Below are 18,751 nucleotides of genomic sequence, written 5' to 3'. Positions count from 1 at the left end.
CACATTGCTCAATCACATACACAGAGCACACTGCTTACTGCAGGGCTATTGAGGCCACACTGCCTACATGCACTGTGCTTTCCTCCATAATATGAACCGATAATTTCTTAAATCCTGCACACAAAATATCAAAATGTCCATCTTGGCAAGTATTCATGTAAATTACATGAATATTACAAAAAATTATGTTTAAAACTTCCTTGTGCTGTGTGTAATATACTGTGCAACTAAATTAGGCTATACAATTGTAAAAACAAATACACTGACTGAACAAACATTTAGGTGAGATAATAATAAAAAGTCTAAAAATGACCCTCCCCCACACACAATCCCCTCTAGTCACCTAAGAGGGGGATTCCCCTCCATTTTCTCTGAAGCCACAGTTGCTGCATTTGAGGCCAAAAGAAAAGTTGCTAAATTTAGCAACAAAATTGCTAAGTTGGCAACACTGGTTTTGTTACTGAATGAATACACGTTTTTGAACGACTCGAGTGAGTCAATGATTCAGTGGCCCATTCATAAGGACAGTCACTTGCCTTGTTTCTGAATGAATAGGTTGAATAAATGAATAAATAACTCGCTCATTAAAACAGACATTTGCCGCCACCTACCGGTGGTTTAGTCATATTTAAAAGTATCATTGCATTATTTCAACTTTTATTTGTGTTTAAAAAATATGTAAAACATTCAGCTTATAAAATTATTTATGCATTTGAAATTGTTCAGTGTAAATGCATTTATGGTACCTCGGCTTCATCAAACTGTCTGTGTAAATGCATCTAATGCCACTTCATATGCAGCTTCTGTTTCCTCAGCAGTGGAAAGATAGAGTTTATTAATACTAATTTCATTTGAATGGTAACAACTCTACAGTTTCTTATTATTTATAAACATAGTGGGAAATGACATATGTTTTGTTACATACAGCAACTCATTTTAAGTTAACTATTTATTCCTCTTTCCAGTCACAGAGCACTTTATTTTGAGAGTTGTTTAAGTGAGAGAAAATCTGTAACTTAGTCCAGATTGGGGGAATTGTAATGTTTAATAATTTCTTTTATTATGTAAATACTTTTTGCATTGAAATTTGCATAGATTTTTGTTTGTATATGCTGTCAATTATATTTCTTAGAAAGAAAATCGGAATCGACAAAAATCGGTATCGGCAGGTCTCACTTCCAAAAAAATCGAAAATCGGAATCGGCCAAGAAAATTGCAATCGGTGCATCTCTAGTCTTCAGTATAGCATTTGTTACTCATAATTTATTTATATTGAGGTATTGGTATTGACGGGAAATCAGATGAGAAGCTCAAACCAATAATAATGATAATAATAATAATAAAACGTTATCCTTTACATATGTCTTCTCCTTTCCTTTTTGACATTCTGGTATCAACAGATACAATCTTATAATTGTGTTACAAAACCATGTCCAGACAGAGAAGCAAAGGGCAGCCGTTTGCTGAAGGACAGGTCAACAGACTCATTTATCGACCGGCCCCATCGCCCCAAACAAACACAGATTTGTCATTTCACCCCATGGAGCTGCAGCTACTCCATGTAATAAGAAACCCTCTACTACAGCGTAGTGGGCTTTCACCCTAGCTTCTAGCTCTATATACGGTTATGCTTAAAGTATTCTTGGCTTGAAGCGGATATAGCCTACTGTCTCTACCTTACACCAGCCTATACAATCCGTGTAATTACACCCCTTTGTGTGCTATCTAAACAGTCACTGCAGTAGACTGGGCTGTTACACTAGCTATTAGGGTTGTCAAATCGATCACGATTAATTGCATCCAAAATAAACATTTGTGTTCACATGATGTGTGTGTGTGTATATGTGTATATATGTATGTATGTATGTGTGTGTGTGTGTATATATATAATATCACATGGTCCTAAGTATTCAGACCCTTTGCTCAGTATTTAGTAGAAGCACCCTTTTGATCTAATACAGGCATGAGGTTCTAAGACTGTAGGATACTGTAGGATTTCTCTCTCTTTCTGTACATCACTACTTTATTCTTTCTTTCTTTCCAGGACATGGACTCTATGTGGTACTCCTGAGTATTTGGCTCCAGAAGTGATCCAGAGTAAAGGTCATGGTCGAGCCGTGGATTGGTGGGCTCTGGGTATTCTCATCTTTGAAATGCTTGCAGGGTAAGACGGGACTTTAATCACCTCCTGTTTACATTTTACACCAGCGATTTCAAACAGGAATCTGTGTAACTCTGGAAGTTTGTAGTTTACTTCAAGGGCTCCACAGAGATGTATAAATCAGACTTTAATACATTTATATTACATATTTTAGCAGTTTAAATGAAAATGAGCTAATGACCTGATAAGCATTGTATAATGTTATTACAAAGTTTTACCAATAATATCTATAATTGTATTATTGGGAGTGACTGGGTTGGTTGAGAGACTGAAAACCCCTGATTTACAGTAACATCAACTGAATTTCCATCTTTTAAAAATTCATCTTGTGTGTGTTTGTGAAAAAAGGGAAACTTCAAATCCTATTTTATGACAACTGTTTTCCGTGTATAATTAAATTTTAATTTCTAATGGCTATTGACCAAAACCAGTCATGAAGAAAAATAACACTTGCTATTTCACCCTGTATGGCTCAAGATTGTATTTGTATTGGCCTGTGGTCAGGAAAGATCAGCTGTTGTCAAAGATACACCTCTAGAGGGCAGCAGTAGAATATGAGACACTGAGTTCTGCCAAAGGCCCAAACTTCCATGTGCATGTCTCAAAACATATGGCTTCTTTTAGTGCTGCCTTAATATTCATCCTTATTATGATATTTATCTTTATTTGCCTAGACGTATATTCTGTTTAGTGTGCACAAACTGGCATCTTTAATATGCACAAAGATAATCTGCTCACATTTACAGTATCTCAGGGGGCAGATGCGTTTCTTGGAATAGATCTTGTTTACAAAAAGATTACATCCAGATTAAACTGTTATTACCAACACATGTGGGCATAAATGTGTGACCGAACAGCATGCAAAATTTGTAGATACATTTTGGACAAATTATACATGATATTTTTATTTCTAGATCAGACACTTTCGGCATAATATCTGTCTTGCACAAGTAAATGTTTTCATATTGTCACATGGACTACAAATCCAGTGTGAAAATAAGCTTCTTCCCTCCTGGTATAATTTTGGATGCTGTAGTGTATTCCATCCAAACTGCTTCGAAATCTGCCCTAGAGCTTTCACAGGCTCTTGTGTGGAGGAAAATCTGACCCACCCTCTGCATTCATCCCAGACTTCTATTGAAGTGTTGGCTTCTGCATGTGAGTGAGAGAAAATTACCTTTTTTCAAGAGACAGACACACAGACATGGGCTCAGCTTGCCCAGACATGCAAAAGCTCCCTTCAGTCATCTCTGGGACCGTGGGTGTGCTTGTCCATGTATGTCAGAGGTCATTTGAGACTCCTTTGCGGGAAATGTAGCAAGAGATGAAATGGCTCCTCCAGGACTTGTTGGTGCTATTCTATTTCAGACCTGACTATGTGTAGGTACAAAATGTCAAAAACTTGTTTTATAATTGCACTCAAAAGACAAAATGGTTCACAAACAGAGTAAAAAAAAGAAATGTGTTGTAGATTGAGATATGGTCAGACGCTTCACGTGTCTGGGGTGTGTGTGAGAGAGAGAGGTTGCATTTATGCATACTTGAGATAAACTTGCACTCAGATCATAAGGGGGTCCATAGGAAATGACACACTCTGCTTCCTCTGAGAGTTCAAGAGAAAACTCTAGACTTACTCCATGCTTTCTAGAGAGATCACCTCCTTGATTAGCTTCAGAGTTCATGTAAATTTGATGTACATTTATTCCATTGGTTTTAATGTAAATGGCAACTCCGTAAAATAGGTTTTGCTTTTTTTATAAAAAATTTGCTTATAACAAAAGTTTTTTTTTTTTTCTTAATTACAAAATATCTTACCGAATATATCACTTAAATGATGACCGGAGTAGTTTAATTACAAAAACCTATTGTTTTAACAAGGTTGTTATATATAATATAACATATATACAGTATATATATAATATATATAATACACAATTACTCATCATTCTTACATTTACATTTTTGGTAACACTTTAGAATAGGGAACACTAATTCACTTTTAACTACGACTTTTCCCTCAATAAACTCCTAATTTGCTGCTTATTAATAGTCTATAAGGTAGTTGTTAGGTTTAGGTATGGGGTCGGATTAAGGGATCTAGAATAAAGTCGTGCAGAATAAGGCATTAATATGTGCTTTATAAGTACTAATAAACAGCCAATATGCTAGTAATATGCATGCTAATAAGCAATTAGTTAATAGCAGGAATAGGTCCTTAAAATACCACATTTTTAAAACATGTCTTTGTACATCCACCCAGGTACTACAACAGGCAATAAGTACATTTACCAAAAGCAGAGTTCAAAAACAGCTGTATGGAGTATAACAGAATGGAACAGAATGCAAGGATCTCAAGACACACTTTTCAAAGTGTCATAAAAATACTACAGAGCAAGACACAATGCATAAATAAATGTTAGTCTGCATGTGTACATATTAGCAGTTTAAAAATATCCGAGATAGAACTCGATAATGCAACCTGTGTTATCGGACAGATTGACTGATTGAAATGTAGGCAACTAGTAGACTTGTTCAAACATAAAGAAATAAACAACATATTGATATTCTAAACATATTGAACATATTCTAAAGCCACTTGTGTCTATTTAAATGTCTATTTAAAGATTTACTTGTCTGCCACAATTTATTTTCTTAGCAAATATCAATAAATTGATTGATAATTGATTGACTACTATAAATTACTTTTGATTAATTAACCAGCAAATCGTGTCATCCGTGTAATTTGATTTCAACTTTGTTAATCCATTTGCAGTGTTAGTTATAATGCAATAGTTACTTCAAGAGTTCAAGAGCACACTTTTAAAAGTTTCTTGGTTTTTGGTATTTTTTATTATTATCTTTTTCTCAGTGGAATCTTGGCAACACCTGTGCTGTTATGTAAAAGTTTCAGTTTCATAATTCTCCTTTTTTCCCCTGTCACCAGCCACTGCTTACAGTAACACTGTAGAGACTAATATGTCTCTTCTGCTTTCTTTCTCCTTCTCTCCATCTCTCTTTTCCATCACCCACAAGAAGGAGTAGCTGCACGTTCTCCTCTCCTGGCTTCTCTCTCTCGGTTTATGGTTTCCACATTCAGTCAGTACTGTCAGTCCTGGTCAATCCATTATGTGGAACCACCTTATTTTACTTCTTTCAGAAAGCCACAGCTAGAGGTCTTTAATAGGATAGAAAATCCTGTCATCATTTACTCACCCTAATGTCATTCCAAACCTGTATGACTTTCTTTCTTCAGTCAAACACAAAAGTAGATGTTTATGGTCTTCTTTTCCACTCAAGGGAAGTATATGGTGGCCAGGCACTCTCAGGCATCAAAAAAAAAAAGTATTACAGTAATGTATATGACTGAAACAGGGCTCATATTTGTGAATAATTAATTGTCCAAGTTTGATCTAGAATAAAGCTAAGTATTAAAGGAGACATATTATGCCCCTTTTTACAATATGTAATATAAGTCTCTGGTGTCCCCAGAATGTGTCTGTGAAATTTCAACTCAAAATACTCCATAGATTATTATTATATCATTTTGAAAATGCCCATTTTGAGTGGAAGCAGAAACACACTGTTTTTCGTGCCTGTCTCTTTAAATGCAAGGGATGGTAATATTATAATGAGATCCCTTTGCCACGTCACCAAGGGAGCGAAATCAGATGCGCTTGTTTTCTCAGACGCTTGCAGAAAAAGGCTTACCAAAATAATGTTACTGGGTTAATCTGTTCCACGTTTCCTTGGTTGGTAGATGCACCGGGGACCTGATTATAGCATTTAAAACCTGGAAAAGTCAGATTTTCATGATATGTCACCTTAAGTCTCTGGTGTCCCCAGAATGTGTCTGTGAAATTTCAACTCAAAATACTCCATAGATTATTATTATATCATTTTGAAAATGCCCATTTTGAGTGGAAGCAGAAACACACTGTTTTTCGTGCCTGTCTCTTTAAATGCAAGGGATGGTAATATTATAATGAGATCCCTTTGCCACGTCACCAAGGGAGCGAAATCAGATGCGCTTGTTTTCTCAGACGCTTGCAGAAAAAGGCTTACCAAAATAATGTTACTGGGTTAATCTGTTCCACGTTTCCTTGGTTGGTAGATGCACCGGGGACCTGATTATAGCATTTAAAACCTGGAAAAGTCAGATTTTCATGATATGTCACCTTTAAATCTAAAAGGAATAGTTCACCCAAAAATGAAAATTTGCAGAAATTGTACTTCCCTCGGACCATCCAAGATGTAGATGAGCTTGTTTCATCATCAGAACAGATTTGAAGAAATAATTTGGAGGGAGAGAGAGAGAGAGAGAGAGAAAAAAAAAAAGCATTACATCACTTGCTCACCAATAGATTCCCGCCAATGATTGGGTGGCGTCAGAATGAGAGTCCAGACAGCTGATAAAAACATTACAATAATCCACAAGTAATCCACAGTCCATCAATTAACATCTTGTGAAGTGAAAAGTTGCATGTATGTAAGAAACAACCATTACTGTATAGTAACTCTAAAATATGAGTCCTCTATCCGTAATATTGCTTTCTCTAGTGAAAAAAGGAGAGAAATGTACACAGATCAAGCACCATTTACGAGTGAAAACAGTCCAAATCAGTTATGAACAAATATGTTGGTGGATTTTGGTGTGAAAGAATTGTTATGGATTATGGGCTCATATTTTAGCCAGAAGCAACGGTTTAAAGTTAAAATGCCCTAATTATATATTTGTTTATTGTAAACGCATAGCTTTTTGCTTCACAAGATGGACTGATGGACTGGAGACATGTGGATTACTTGTGGATTATTTTGATGTTTTAATCAGCTGTTTGGACTCTCATTCTGACGGCACCCATTCAGTGCAGAGGATCCACTGGTGAGCAAGTGATGTAATGCTACATTTCATCAAATCAGTTCCCATGAAGAAACAAACTTATCTACATCTTAGATGGCCTGAGGGTGAGTACATTTTGAGCAAATTTAAATTTTTGGGTGAACTATTGCTTTAAATATGTTTTTGCGGTCATTCTGGGTAATACTCTTTTAAGCCGTCACACATTTGTCCTCCCCGTTGTGCAACTCTGCGGTAATGGCTTGTTCAGGGTCTTTCACTCTATATTTTGCTGCTGATTTATGTCTCATCGTCTCATCTTCACTGTTGACACTTGAGTTCCATCATTGTCAGTGATCTGCGCCCTCATGTGATTTCAGGTGGTCGCCTAGTAACAGGCTCATTAGCATCTCTCACCTTATTTATCCCTCATATGCAGCGACTCTTTTCAGTGGCAGCTAGATGCAGGCATTAAAAAAGCTCATTGAGAGTGCAAGGGTGTTTGATGGCATGTTGGTCGAGGCTGGAAGTCTAATGGAGGAGTAATGGATTACACCGTATGAGCTGAAGAATCGCTCTACCAGACATTAGAGAACACACATCAGATGGACAAAAAGGGGGGTAGGAACAACATTATACTGAGACACAGTAAACACTAGTCATTTAGAGGCCTAAATGACACCTTCCACCCTTGCAGTCCTCCTCCAGTGGTGCAGACCCGGGATGCGTCTGTGAAATTCACACCTAAAAGTGATGCTAAATACAAAAGAAAAAAAGCAATCTGTTGTTATTGAATTATTCAAACTTATCTACATCTTAGATGGCCTGAGGGTGAGTACATTTTGAGCAAATTTAAATTTTTGGGTGAACTATTGCTTTAAATATGTTTTTGCGGTCATTCTGGGTAATACTCTTTTAAGCCGTCACACATTTGTCCTCCCCGTTGTGCAACTCTGCGGTAATGGCTTGTTCAGGGTCTTTCACTCTATATTTTGCTGCTGATTTATGTCTCATCGTCTCATCTTCACTGTTGACACTTGAGTTCCATCATTGTCAGTGATCTGCGCCCTCATGTGATTTCAGGTGGTCGCCTAGTAACAGGCTCATTAGCATCTCTCACCTTATTTATCCCTCATATGCAGCGACTCTTTTCAGTGGCAGCTAGATGCAGGCATTAAAAAAGCTCATTGAGAGTGCAAGGGTGTTTGATGGCATGTTGGTCGAGGCTGGAAGTCTAATGGAGGAGTAATGGATTACACAGTATGAGCTGAAGAATCGCTCTACCAGACATTAGAGAACACACATCAGATGGACAAAAAAGGGGGGTAGGAACAACATTATACTGAGACACAGTAAACACTAGTCATTTAGAGGCCTAAATGACACCTTCCACCCTTGCAGTCCTCCTCCAGTGGTGCAGACCTGGGATGCGTCTGTGAAATTCACACCTAAAAGTGATGCTAAATACAAAAGAAAAAAAGCAATCTGTTGTTATTGAATTATTCTGAGTCTGTATTAAATTTGCAGTCATATTGAATCGAATATTGGCTTTTTTATGCCATCTAATTGATTTTTGATGTCTTAAGTCACAGTTGTGTTTGTCTGCGTCTGTGTCTATAGCTTCCAGTTCTGGTCTGGATATGAATCATTGCAGAGGTTTTTATAGGACTAAACTGACAGGACTAAGGACTAAGCCAAAGATAAAGTCCTGTGTATTAGTTTTTGGCATTTCAGCAGATCTTTATTGAAATCCGCTAAACTGTCAATAAGACGGATTACGCTAGTATATATCTTTAAGACTTTTCCTGCTCTGTGTCATTTTGACACATTAATTGTTTTTTTTCCTCTCTATCTAAGGTATCCTCCATTTTTTGATGATAATCCCTTTGGCATCTACCAGAAGATCTTGGCCGGAAAGCTGGAGTTTCCGCGGCATCTGGATTTCTATGTAAAGTGAGTTTGATAAAGAAAGCACAACTGAATGACACGTGCCATATTTATAGCATACATAAAACACAAAGTCTATTGAAATCATGTTAGCATCAGCATGAAATATTGTTTGATCTCAGACTTAAATTTATGTGTGTGGGGGAAAGCGCAAGTCTTTTTATTGCTAACTAAAAGTAATAAAAGTAGTTGTTGTTTTTTTTGTAATTGAAATCTGAAAAAAAAGATTCAGGTTTTATATTTAGATTTTAAAAATATAAGGTGAAAAACGATATAGCTATAAAGCTTTAAAAGATTATATGAAGGTTAGAAATGTTGCCTTCACAACTTACTGAAATAAAATAAGTTGAAGTACTAAAATTGCTCAAATTGAAATAAAAATAAAGCTGAATTGAAATATTTAAGAAGATCTAATAAAAACAACAAAAGCATATAACGCTTACTAAAACTAACAGAAAATATAACAGTAAAAGTCCATTCAAATTATTAATAAATACTATTGTGTTATGTATATAATGCTAAAATAACACTGGTAAAAACAAAAATACATAAGTTTAGGCTATTTTTTTTTTTTATCGTTTCTATCATCCCTCCTGCAAAAAAATATATTAAAGCTGCAGTCCGTAACGTTTTTTGGTTAAAAATGATCCACAATCAATTTTTGAGCAAGCACATAATCAGCCAGTGTACAAAACTCCTTATTTTAGCCTGATTCACATCGGTAAGCTTGTAATAATATTTTATAATTTGAGTGGTACTGGTAGGTTTTTGTGGGAAATACGAGCATGGCGCTGCGTCATTAGGTCACGTCTGTACACATAAAGAAGCAGTCCCGGCCAGTAGGCTATATCGCGTGTGTGGATGCTGCAGCTGGCGGATCATGTATAGCCTTTTCTTACAGCGGCTGGAATAATTAAACATGTCATTTTAGAACGAGTTCTAAGGAACATTAAATTGCTTTTTGAGGTTAAAAGAACAATTTCTTTTGATGACATTGGAATGGTATGGAACTCATCTACATCTTAGATGGCCTGAGGGTGAGTACATTTTGAGCAAATTTAAATTTTTGGGTGAACTATTGCTTTAAATATGTTTTTGCGGTCATTCTGGGTAATACTCTTTTAAGCCGTCACACATTTGTTCTCCCCGTTGTGCAACTCTGCGGTAATGGCTTGTTCAGGGTCTTTCACTCTATATTTTGCTGCTGATTTATGTCTCATCGTCTCATCTTCACTGTTGACACTTGAGTTCCATCATTGTCAGTGATCTGCGCCCTCATGTGATTAGTTCTAAGGAACATTAAATTGCTTTTTGAGGTTAAAAGAACAATTTCTTTTGATGACATTGGAATGGTATGACAATTAGAGATTGGACTGTACAGAAATTGAAATCTACAGATAGCGTCAATACACACTATATACACACAGTCACGCAGTGTTGATGTTGTTAACCTTAACAATTTGAGAACAAAGTGTAATAATAATTTGCATGGTTTGACATGAGTGAAATGATCGTTAGATTTAATCACCATTGGTAGCGCGATTTGTTGTAAAACTTTTTTTTTTTTTTCTTCACTTAATCGGAAACAAAACTGGCAGACATGTTACTTACTTTTCAAGATAACATTTTCGGGTGAAAGGTCTTAATTTGGACATACTTCCAAGACATAGAATCTGTAATTCTGCGATACAGTGAATATCCACACTAGTGCGTTGACTGAGGCCCACATGTACTCCTCAAAACATTAGATTCAGCCGCGCTGAGGAGCCGTGCCGATGCACAACCCACGTAATGAAAATCATTCCGCAAATAACTGCAATTGCAGGTTTCAAACCGAGATTGCGACAAAGAGGCTAAACTTACGGACTGCAGCTTTAAATATACTGAAGTACAGTATATGCCTCTGAATATCATTAATGACTAGTTTAATGACTTTGCAACAAAAGCATCTTAATACAGTAAAAGCATTTGTTAATATGGCACTCTATATGTTATTATAGACAATTATTGTATCTACATTTTTATTTTCAGTAATAACAGGGTGTGCTGCATAACCAGAAAGTGGTCTTTGACATGGAAATGCAGTTACATGTGCACACAGTTACAAACTCGTGTCCTCTAATGAACTCATCTAAACACGTCAGCTAAGCACACCAACGGCTGTAGGAGTGGAGGCATCCTCCAGATTACAGACAGATACTATTACTCATGGTGCTTTTGAACTTAAGGAGCTCAGGATTCTGCAAATGACCCACTGTCCTGTCTTGATGTTCAAAACCGTAATCCTTTAATTCACACCTCTCAATAATACAGAACAGTATCCTCTCTTAGTTGTAACATCTAAGAAGGCATTGCAGCTGTACAAACGCATACACAAATTGACATCACAGCTTCATTTCATAATAAGTCTTTTGTCCACTAGGGGCTAAACTGGTGTTCACTGCTTCAAACGGACTGCACTCCAGAGACAAAAACAGCTTGGGGAAGCTCTCGGAAATAGAGACAGACAGTCACCTCAGGCAAAGCAAATGCCCGTTTCCTTTCGACTGGCATGTTTACTCTAGTTACAATTATGAAAGTAGCCAAAACTATGACTTATGTCAGTAGGGATTTAACAAGCTTGATAAGATAATGGTGTCCTGAAGTCAAACACACATGATCATTGGAGAATGAATAACATCTGCAAGGGAGGTGAGAATGAGTGGTAAGGTCATCTGTATCGTGATCGCTCCAAGCGTCTCTCATGTTAGGTTGAGTGAGAACATCAACGGCACAGCAGTACACATGCTAATGCACTCGTGTTCGCAGCTTGAAGTCTGTTGGGTCATAGATACAGATTGATTTTAAACCTAATAAGGGCTACGTGAAAAGCTTAATGCAGGTAGATTTTTATGTGTGAATATTTTTTTATGTTAATAAGCTGCACTATGAATAATCTTTTTAAGAGAGTAATTATACTTTGTCAATAGTTATTACTACAGGCCTTTGTCATAAAATATTGGTATGTGCAATTTAACAGCATGTTGCCTCTAAAGTATTATTAACTATATGTTAACTCTAATGTTAGTTAACAATTAGTTAACATTTACTAATACATTATTAAAGTTGTATCTTTTAGTATTATCGGTAACACTTTATGTTAAGCTTCCATTAGTTAATGTTAGTTAATGTATTAAGAGGCGGACAGTGTTGTGACAGTGGAGTGTTTTTCTTTAGAAAACTAGTTAAACTTTAGACAACATTCCAAAGCATAATATTGTACTTTTTTACTGCACTACATTTCATATTAAATATAATTTAATATTTAATTACATTAGAAATCTATTACTGTCTTACTTTTACTCAAGTAAAAGTAATTCAAAGATTTACTTGAGTACAAGAAAGTACTACATTTTTTATGTTCTTATGTATTAAAGGTAAAACGAACAACAACTTTTATTTATGAAATGAAGTGCAGTAAAAAGTATGACATTATGCTTTGGAATGTAGTGAAGTAAAGTTTTCCAAAGAAAATCACTCTGATAAACTACAGATACTTTTTTAATTTACTTGAGTAAAGTAAAAATGCTTCACTACTGTCCGCCTCTGTAACTAATATGAACAAACAATGAACAATACATTTATTACAGTATTTATTAATCTTTGTTAATGTTAGTTCATGAAAATAGTTCATAGTTAGTTCATGTTAATTCACAGTGCATTAACTAATGTTAACAAGCACAAGGTTTTGATTGTAATAATGCATTAGTAAATGTTGAAATTAACATGAACTAAGATTAATAAATGCTGTAGAAGTGTTGTTCATGCTTAGTTCATGTAAACTAACGTAGTTAACTAATGTTAGCTAATGAACCTTATTGTAAAGTGTATTATTTAATGAACCCAACCTAACATGGACTAAATATAAACAGTTGTTATAATCGTGTGGTTGTTATGGTATTTGGTTCTATAAATATATTTCCACATATTTTTCCACATAGTTATCTAGCTCAAAATTAAATGGATAATATGAAGATTTAACGTTTTTCCCTTTAAAGTTTATTTCTTGAAAAGAAGTACAGCACACTATACGTTACTTTTGCAAATTAATATTTATGTACCGGTATTAACTGTATTCACTCTTATTACTTTTACAGGACTTGTTTTAAAGTATTAAAATAGTATGCTTATTTTATAAAGCAGATTTCAGATTGTGTAGATTTATAACGCTGTGATGCCTAAATTCACTTGTAGCATAATAAAATAAATTAATTAAAAATTAAAATTAAAATAAATTTTTAAACAAAGCAGTACAGATTTTTAATATCAGCCATTTATTGATTATTAATCATAACATTACAATAGTTATTGATTTATTTGAATAAGCCAGAATTGCATTATTGGTGTGTCCCTACTCTTAATGTCTGCCTTCATGAAATTAAGCGTCTTAATTTTCTTGTGTTTATTAAACTAATTTAAAGTCTAAGTCTAAATCAGGTGCTTTTTAGCGAAGTAGTTCTCATCTTGTTTTTATTTATCTAGGGACCTAATCAAGAAGTTTCTGGTGATTGATCGGGCAAGAAGGCTTGGAAACATGAAGGTAAGCAGGATTGTGGTGACAGATATTTTATGTGGTTCTTGTATGCTGAGCAAAGTAATTCAACAGGAATCAGCATCTGGGATATTTCCTTTGAGAACGCTGTATTGATAATATGCTTTTTGTCCATATGGACTCTTTATAGTCATCTTAAATTCAAGGCCAGGTTGAAAATCTATGAACAATCTAACATAATAAACTCTGTTTCTAGGCCAGTTTGCATCTTAATAAAGCTGCACGTGGCAAATAATAAGACCTTGATTGAGTCCTGCGAGATCTTTCTCCCAAAGGCCACAGTTGGCCACATATGTTTCCAGTTATGATAAGAAAGCTTCCTATCTGCCCAGAGGGGATGAGATGAGGCTCTGGAGAAACTCCCTGGAGTGATTCTGACACCGGGCAACTCTCCCACTGTACCTCCTTCCAACCCCCATCAGACGAGGTGGATAATGGGGAAAGAACTCCAGACAGAGTCCTTGTGCGAAATGTTTCTGCATCTCTAGCTATAGTAATTCACAGTTACGGTTTAATGGCAGTTACTTTTCTGAATTGTTCTTTCAGAGGAAATAATTCAGTAACTGGCACCAGATGAGGTGGCAGCAGTGCGCCAGGCCTGTCATGTGTAATGTGATGCATATTGTGTCGGTGATGTCATGGGAAGTTTGTGAATGGTTCGTCATTTTCCCGTTAATGCTGTAATTAGAATTCTCCACACGTGAGGAATGAGCTCTGCTGAAATATATATCTCGCTGTTTGTTTGGGGTTTTCTTCAAATTTCCTTTTTGTCATCAAAGCAGATCCAGAGTAAGAGATAAATAAGGAAAACCTTGAAATGTCACTTTTGGTGCACTTCCAAGGCTAGATGTTTCTGTTTTTAATTTAGCACTTTTGTTCTTTTGCTTTTTCTCCTCTGACTAAATGCAATGAGAGTTTAAGACCCGGCAGCCCAGTCACAGCTGTGTTTGCACTGTTTCCACAGCAAGGCCAGGTCCTGCTGGCAGCACTCATTCACAAGTGCTGATATCTGTTATTCCACTTGAGTGAATGTGTATCTGGCATGGTCCCACAGAGCAATGCATGGCCCAGATTCTGAGGTTTCTAGAAGACTTCAGTAGGTTAGCATTGTTGCCCCACTTTTCTTTTCCCTCTCTAAGAAACTAAAAAGACAGTACAGTGGTTGAAAAGACTGTTTGGGGTCAAATAAGATGTGTCTTACAAGATTAAGTCTAAAAGCGTTAATAGACTTTTTAGGTTTGTATGCTTACAGTTTTAACTGTGGTGGTTTGTGTAAGTGTAAGACATTATTCTACTTTAAAGGGTTAGTTCACCCAAAAATGAAAATTCTGTCATTAATTACTCACCCTCATGTCGTTTCAAACCCGTTAGACCCTTCGTTCATCTTCGGAACACAAATTAAGATATTTTTGATGGAATCTGAGAGCTGTCTGAGCCTGCATAGACAGCGATACAACTGAAATGTTCCCAAGTCCAGAGACGTAGCAAGGAGATCGGTAAAATAAGCCATGCGTCATCAGGGGTTCAGCCGTAATTTTACAAAGCTACGAGAATACTTTTTGTGCGCGAAAGAAAAAAAAAACGACTTTATTCAACAATTCGTCTCCTCCGCATCACCCTGGTGCCATTTTGGAGAATATCCGCTGGACGTAAACGGCGTATGCTGTTCTGTGTCAGCTGCGTCACACGGATACGCTGTTTTCGTTCAGATCAAATCACAACAACGTAGGAAACAGATACAGTGTGACGTAGCTGACACAGAACAGCATACGCCATTTACGTTCAGTGGATATTCTCCAAAATGGCGCTACAGGGTGATGCGGAGGAGACGAATTTTTGAAGTCGTTTTGTTTTTTTGTGCACAATAAGTATTCTCATAGCTTCGTAAAATTATGGTTGAACCCCTGATGACACATGGATTATTTTACCGATCTCCTTGCTACGTCTCTGGACTTGGGAACATTTCAGTTGCGTTGCTGTCTATGCAGGGTCAGACAGCTCTCAGATTCCATCAACAATATCTTAATTTGTGTTCTGAAGATGAACGAAGGTCTTACGGGTTTGAAACGACACGAGGGTGAGTAATTAATGACAGAATTTTCATTTTTGGGCGAACTAACCCTTTAATGTTCGTTTAGTTACAGTAACCTATCATAATCTTGTGTATTATTTTTGTCTTCTTCCAGAATGGAGCTGATGATGTGAAGAAGCACAGATGGTTTAAGTCAGTAGACTGGGATTCTGTGCCCTGTAGAAAACTCAAGGTAAAAGCACCACCGCTCCTTCGTATAGAGCTTTAGAATATGTCCTGTTATTAAAGATTTACACCACTATTAATTTTTGTAAGATTTCCAAGTCATTACTGGCCACATAACAGTGCCAACGCCTCATTAAAAAGTGGTCCTCTTTTACTTCATTTAATGTTAGAATTATATAGCCAGAATATTTCCCATGGTTTACCGGACATATTGCAGTTTCCCAGAAATACTTGGTAGTGCATAGTGGAAAGTGTACACGGCCATTCAGTTTGGGCTCGGTCGATTAAAAACATAGTTAAAACACACTAGCATTGTGAAATAATATTATATAATAGCTGTTTGTTGTATTAATATTACAATAGTTATTTAATATAATAAAATATTAATTGAATTACTTAATTTATTCCTGTGATGGCAAAGCTGAATTTTCAGCAGCTATTACTCCAGTCACATGATCCTTCCGAAATCCTTCTAATATGCTAATTTCTTATTATTATAAATGTTGAGGGGAAAAAAACAGTAATACATTTGGAAACTACAATACATTTTTTTTAAGTTAAAATTTTTTTATGAATGCTGTCACTTTTGATGAGTTTAATGATTAAAATGAGTCATTTCTTTTCCGACCGCAAACTTTTGAACAGTAGTGTGTATTTCAGTGTATCTAAAGCCTCTTCAATGACTTTCTCTCATTGCTGTGACAGCCACCCATAGTTCCCAAGGTGTCTCACGAGGGTGACACGTCTAACTTTGACACCTATCCAGAGGATGAGTGGAAGAAGGACACACCAGTGCCAGCTAAGGATTTGGAAATTTTCAAGGACTTCTGAAAGGATATTCTTTTGAATGAATAAAAAGACAGGACTGATGGAAGATAATGATTTAGCTGAAGTTTTAGCCTAACCATTCAGGAGACATTAAAAGGTCATAGTTGCATTATTATTATAGACATGTCTTGCCTGCTTGTTCCCGAGTCCTGCACACTTGAGAAACGGAAACAGACTTCTTCTGATCCTCATTAATGTGATCATAATCATAGTCAAACGTTTACCAAGGAAACAGTTCATCACTTCAACCTCTTGTATGATGAGCAACTTGATTCAACACCCTCTGAGTCTCTTATATTATGCAAAAGGAATGTTTTTAAATATCATTTCAAATAAGCAATATCAAGGTTCTTTAAGCTGGATCAAGACAATGTCTTTGCTTATGCCTAAACGTGTATGGTCATGGTTTTGTTTTGACTTTATACCTTAACAAACTTGCTGAATTAGAGCTTTAAGCCTGACAAATTTTATTTCTGGTTATCTGTACTTGCTGTGTTGATCCATTCCTCCCACATGGTATTTCTATGTAAATTTTGTAACATTAGGGCTGTTTCACACTGCACTAGCTGTGACAATGTGCTTTTATACTGGCAGCATTTCTCCTGCGTAACAAACCTGCCAGTCTATACAAAAAAAAAGAATAATAATAAAACAAATAATGCACACTATTAATACAAATTAACATTAATTACCAAAATAAATAATGGCAATTAATCTTAAAATGGTCATTCATATTTGAGACTACAAAAATGTATACTCTGAAATGTAATTTACATGTAGCTGTAGGCCATATTTACATCCAAAAAGTCATTCATCTAAACCAGAACCCAAACTCTAAACTGTATCGATAAATTGTCACTTGGATTCAGTCATAATTACTAAACAGAAAGTGCTGCTTGTGTGTGTGTGTGTGTGTGTGTGTGTGTGTGTGTGTGTGTGTATGTATGTGTATGTGTGCGTGCGTGCGTGCGTGCGTGTATGTGTGTCTGTGTTTTTTCCAGATCGCAGGTAAATAATAACCTCCCGTATTTTATTTGATTACTGTAACCTGTTGATATTGTATGTAAGCCCATTTCTGTCACAAGAAAAAAAATGCTTTGGTAAATCAATTATTACATACAAAGTCATAATTATGAGGGGAAAATGCTAATTATGGCAAAAAAATAGAATTATGAGAAGTCGTTACGTTTTTTTGTCATAATAATTAATGTGACGTAATTATGTATCTCAGTTTTTAGTTTGATGAGGTACAAAGTTATAATTTGACATAAGTCAAAATTATGAAATCATTTGATTTATCATAGTGTAAAGTTTTTAGTTATTATTACTTAAAAGTCAAAATCATGACTTATAAGTGATTATAATTTAAAACAGATTAAAAAGTCATGCCTCTCAATTTAAACTTGTTTCATATGACAATTTATCTCATTATATGAGATTTTGGACTTTTTGTCATTTAAATGTTTTGTCATTTGTATTTTTATATAAATTTCTGCTTTTATGTCATAATTATGACTCATAATTTTGGCTTATCAAATTGACTTTTTATCTCATAATTTCGACTTTCTGTTGTAATTTTATTTATAAAAAAAAAAAAAAATGTTTTATTTCAGAATTATGACTTCCGTAAGTTGTAAGTAATAATTTTGACGTTTTATTTCATAATTTTGTTTTCCAAAGCATTATTTTTATATTTATGTAGTGGAAATGGGCTTTGATAGATAAGGGCACCAAAATAAATGCACACAGGATTCGTCTGCAGTGTGAAACAGAATGTGTTGTTGTGTTCTACTGTGCTGCTTTTAATTCTTTTTTTCTATGTAAACGTGCACTATAGATGTGTTTGATAATTGTGCTGCATCTCACTTATTTATTTTTGTTCATGAGCACCACATTTTTAAGGCAAGTTAAATAAGTTAAAAAATAAGTACAACTTGAACCCTGCCTTCTCTTACATTCATCAGTGTTGCGGCTCTGCAGTTATATATTATTGTGCAGCATCTCGAGTTGACCACAAAAGCATGGTTTGTGTGAATGGCCCCAAGAATCCAAAGAGCTTTTGAACACATTCCTGCCAAGATGTCAGTCTAAGAATACCAGATGAAGTAGTGGTACAGTAGCACTTACCTAATC

General features: G+C 35.7%; 1 protein-coding gene across 1 annotated transcript in view; it reads left to right on the top strand.

Moving 5' to 3' along the window:
* Nucleotides 1–17,749, top strand: part of prkx (protein kinase X-linked) — a 42,651-nt gene extending 24,902 nt beyond the window's left edge. Inside the window, exons 4-8 of the mRNA XM_016290189.1 lie at nucleotides 2,045–2,164; nucleotides 8,853–8,948; nucleotides 13,464–13,521; nucleotides 15,720–15,797; nucleotides 16,496–17,749. Coding sequence (XP_016145675.1) covers nucleotides 2,045–2,164; nucleotides 8,853–8,948; nucleotides 13,464–13,521; nucleotides 15,720–15,797; nucleotides 16,496–16,621 — 478 coding nt within the window. The 3' untranslated portion in view covers nucleotides 16,622–17,749. The remainder of the gene's footprint in view (nucleotides 1–2,044; nucleotides 2,165–8,852; nucleotides 8,949–13,463; nucleotides 13,522–15,719; nucleotides 15,798–16,495) is intronic.
* The last annotated feature ends 1,002 nt before the right edge of the window (nucleotides 17,750–18,751 follow it).

Source organism: Sinocyclocheilus grahami, unplaced genomic scaffold (genome assembly GCF_001515645.1).
Source record: "Sinocyclocheilus grahami isolate Dianchi unplaced genomic scaffold, SAMN03320097.WGS_v1.1 scaffold255.1, whole genome shotgun sequence".
NCBI lineage: Eukaryota > Metazoa > Chordata > Actinopteri > Cypriniformes > Cyprinidae > Sinocyclocheilus > Sinocyclocheilus grahami.
Note: the sequence above shows the minus strand (reverse complement) of the source record. Positions and strands in the feature narration are given on the sequence as shown.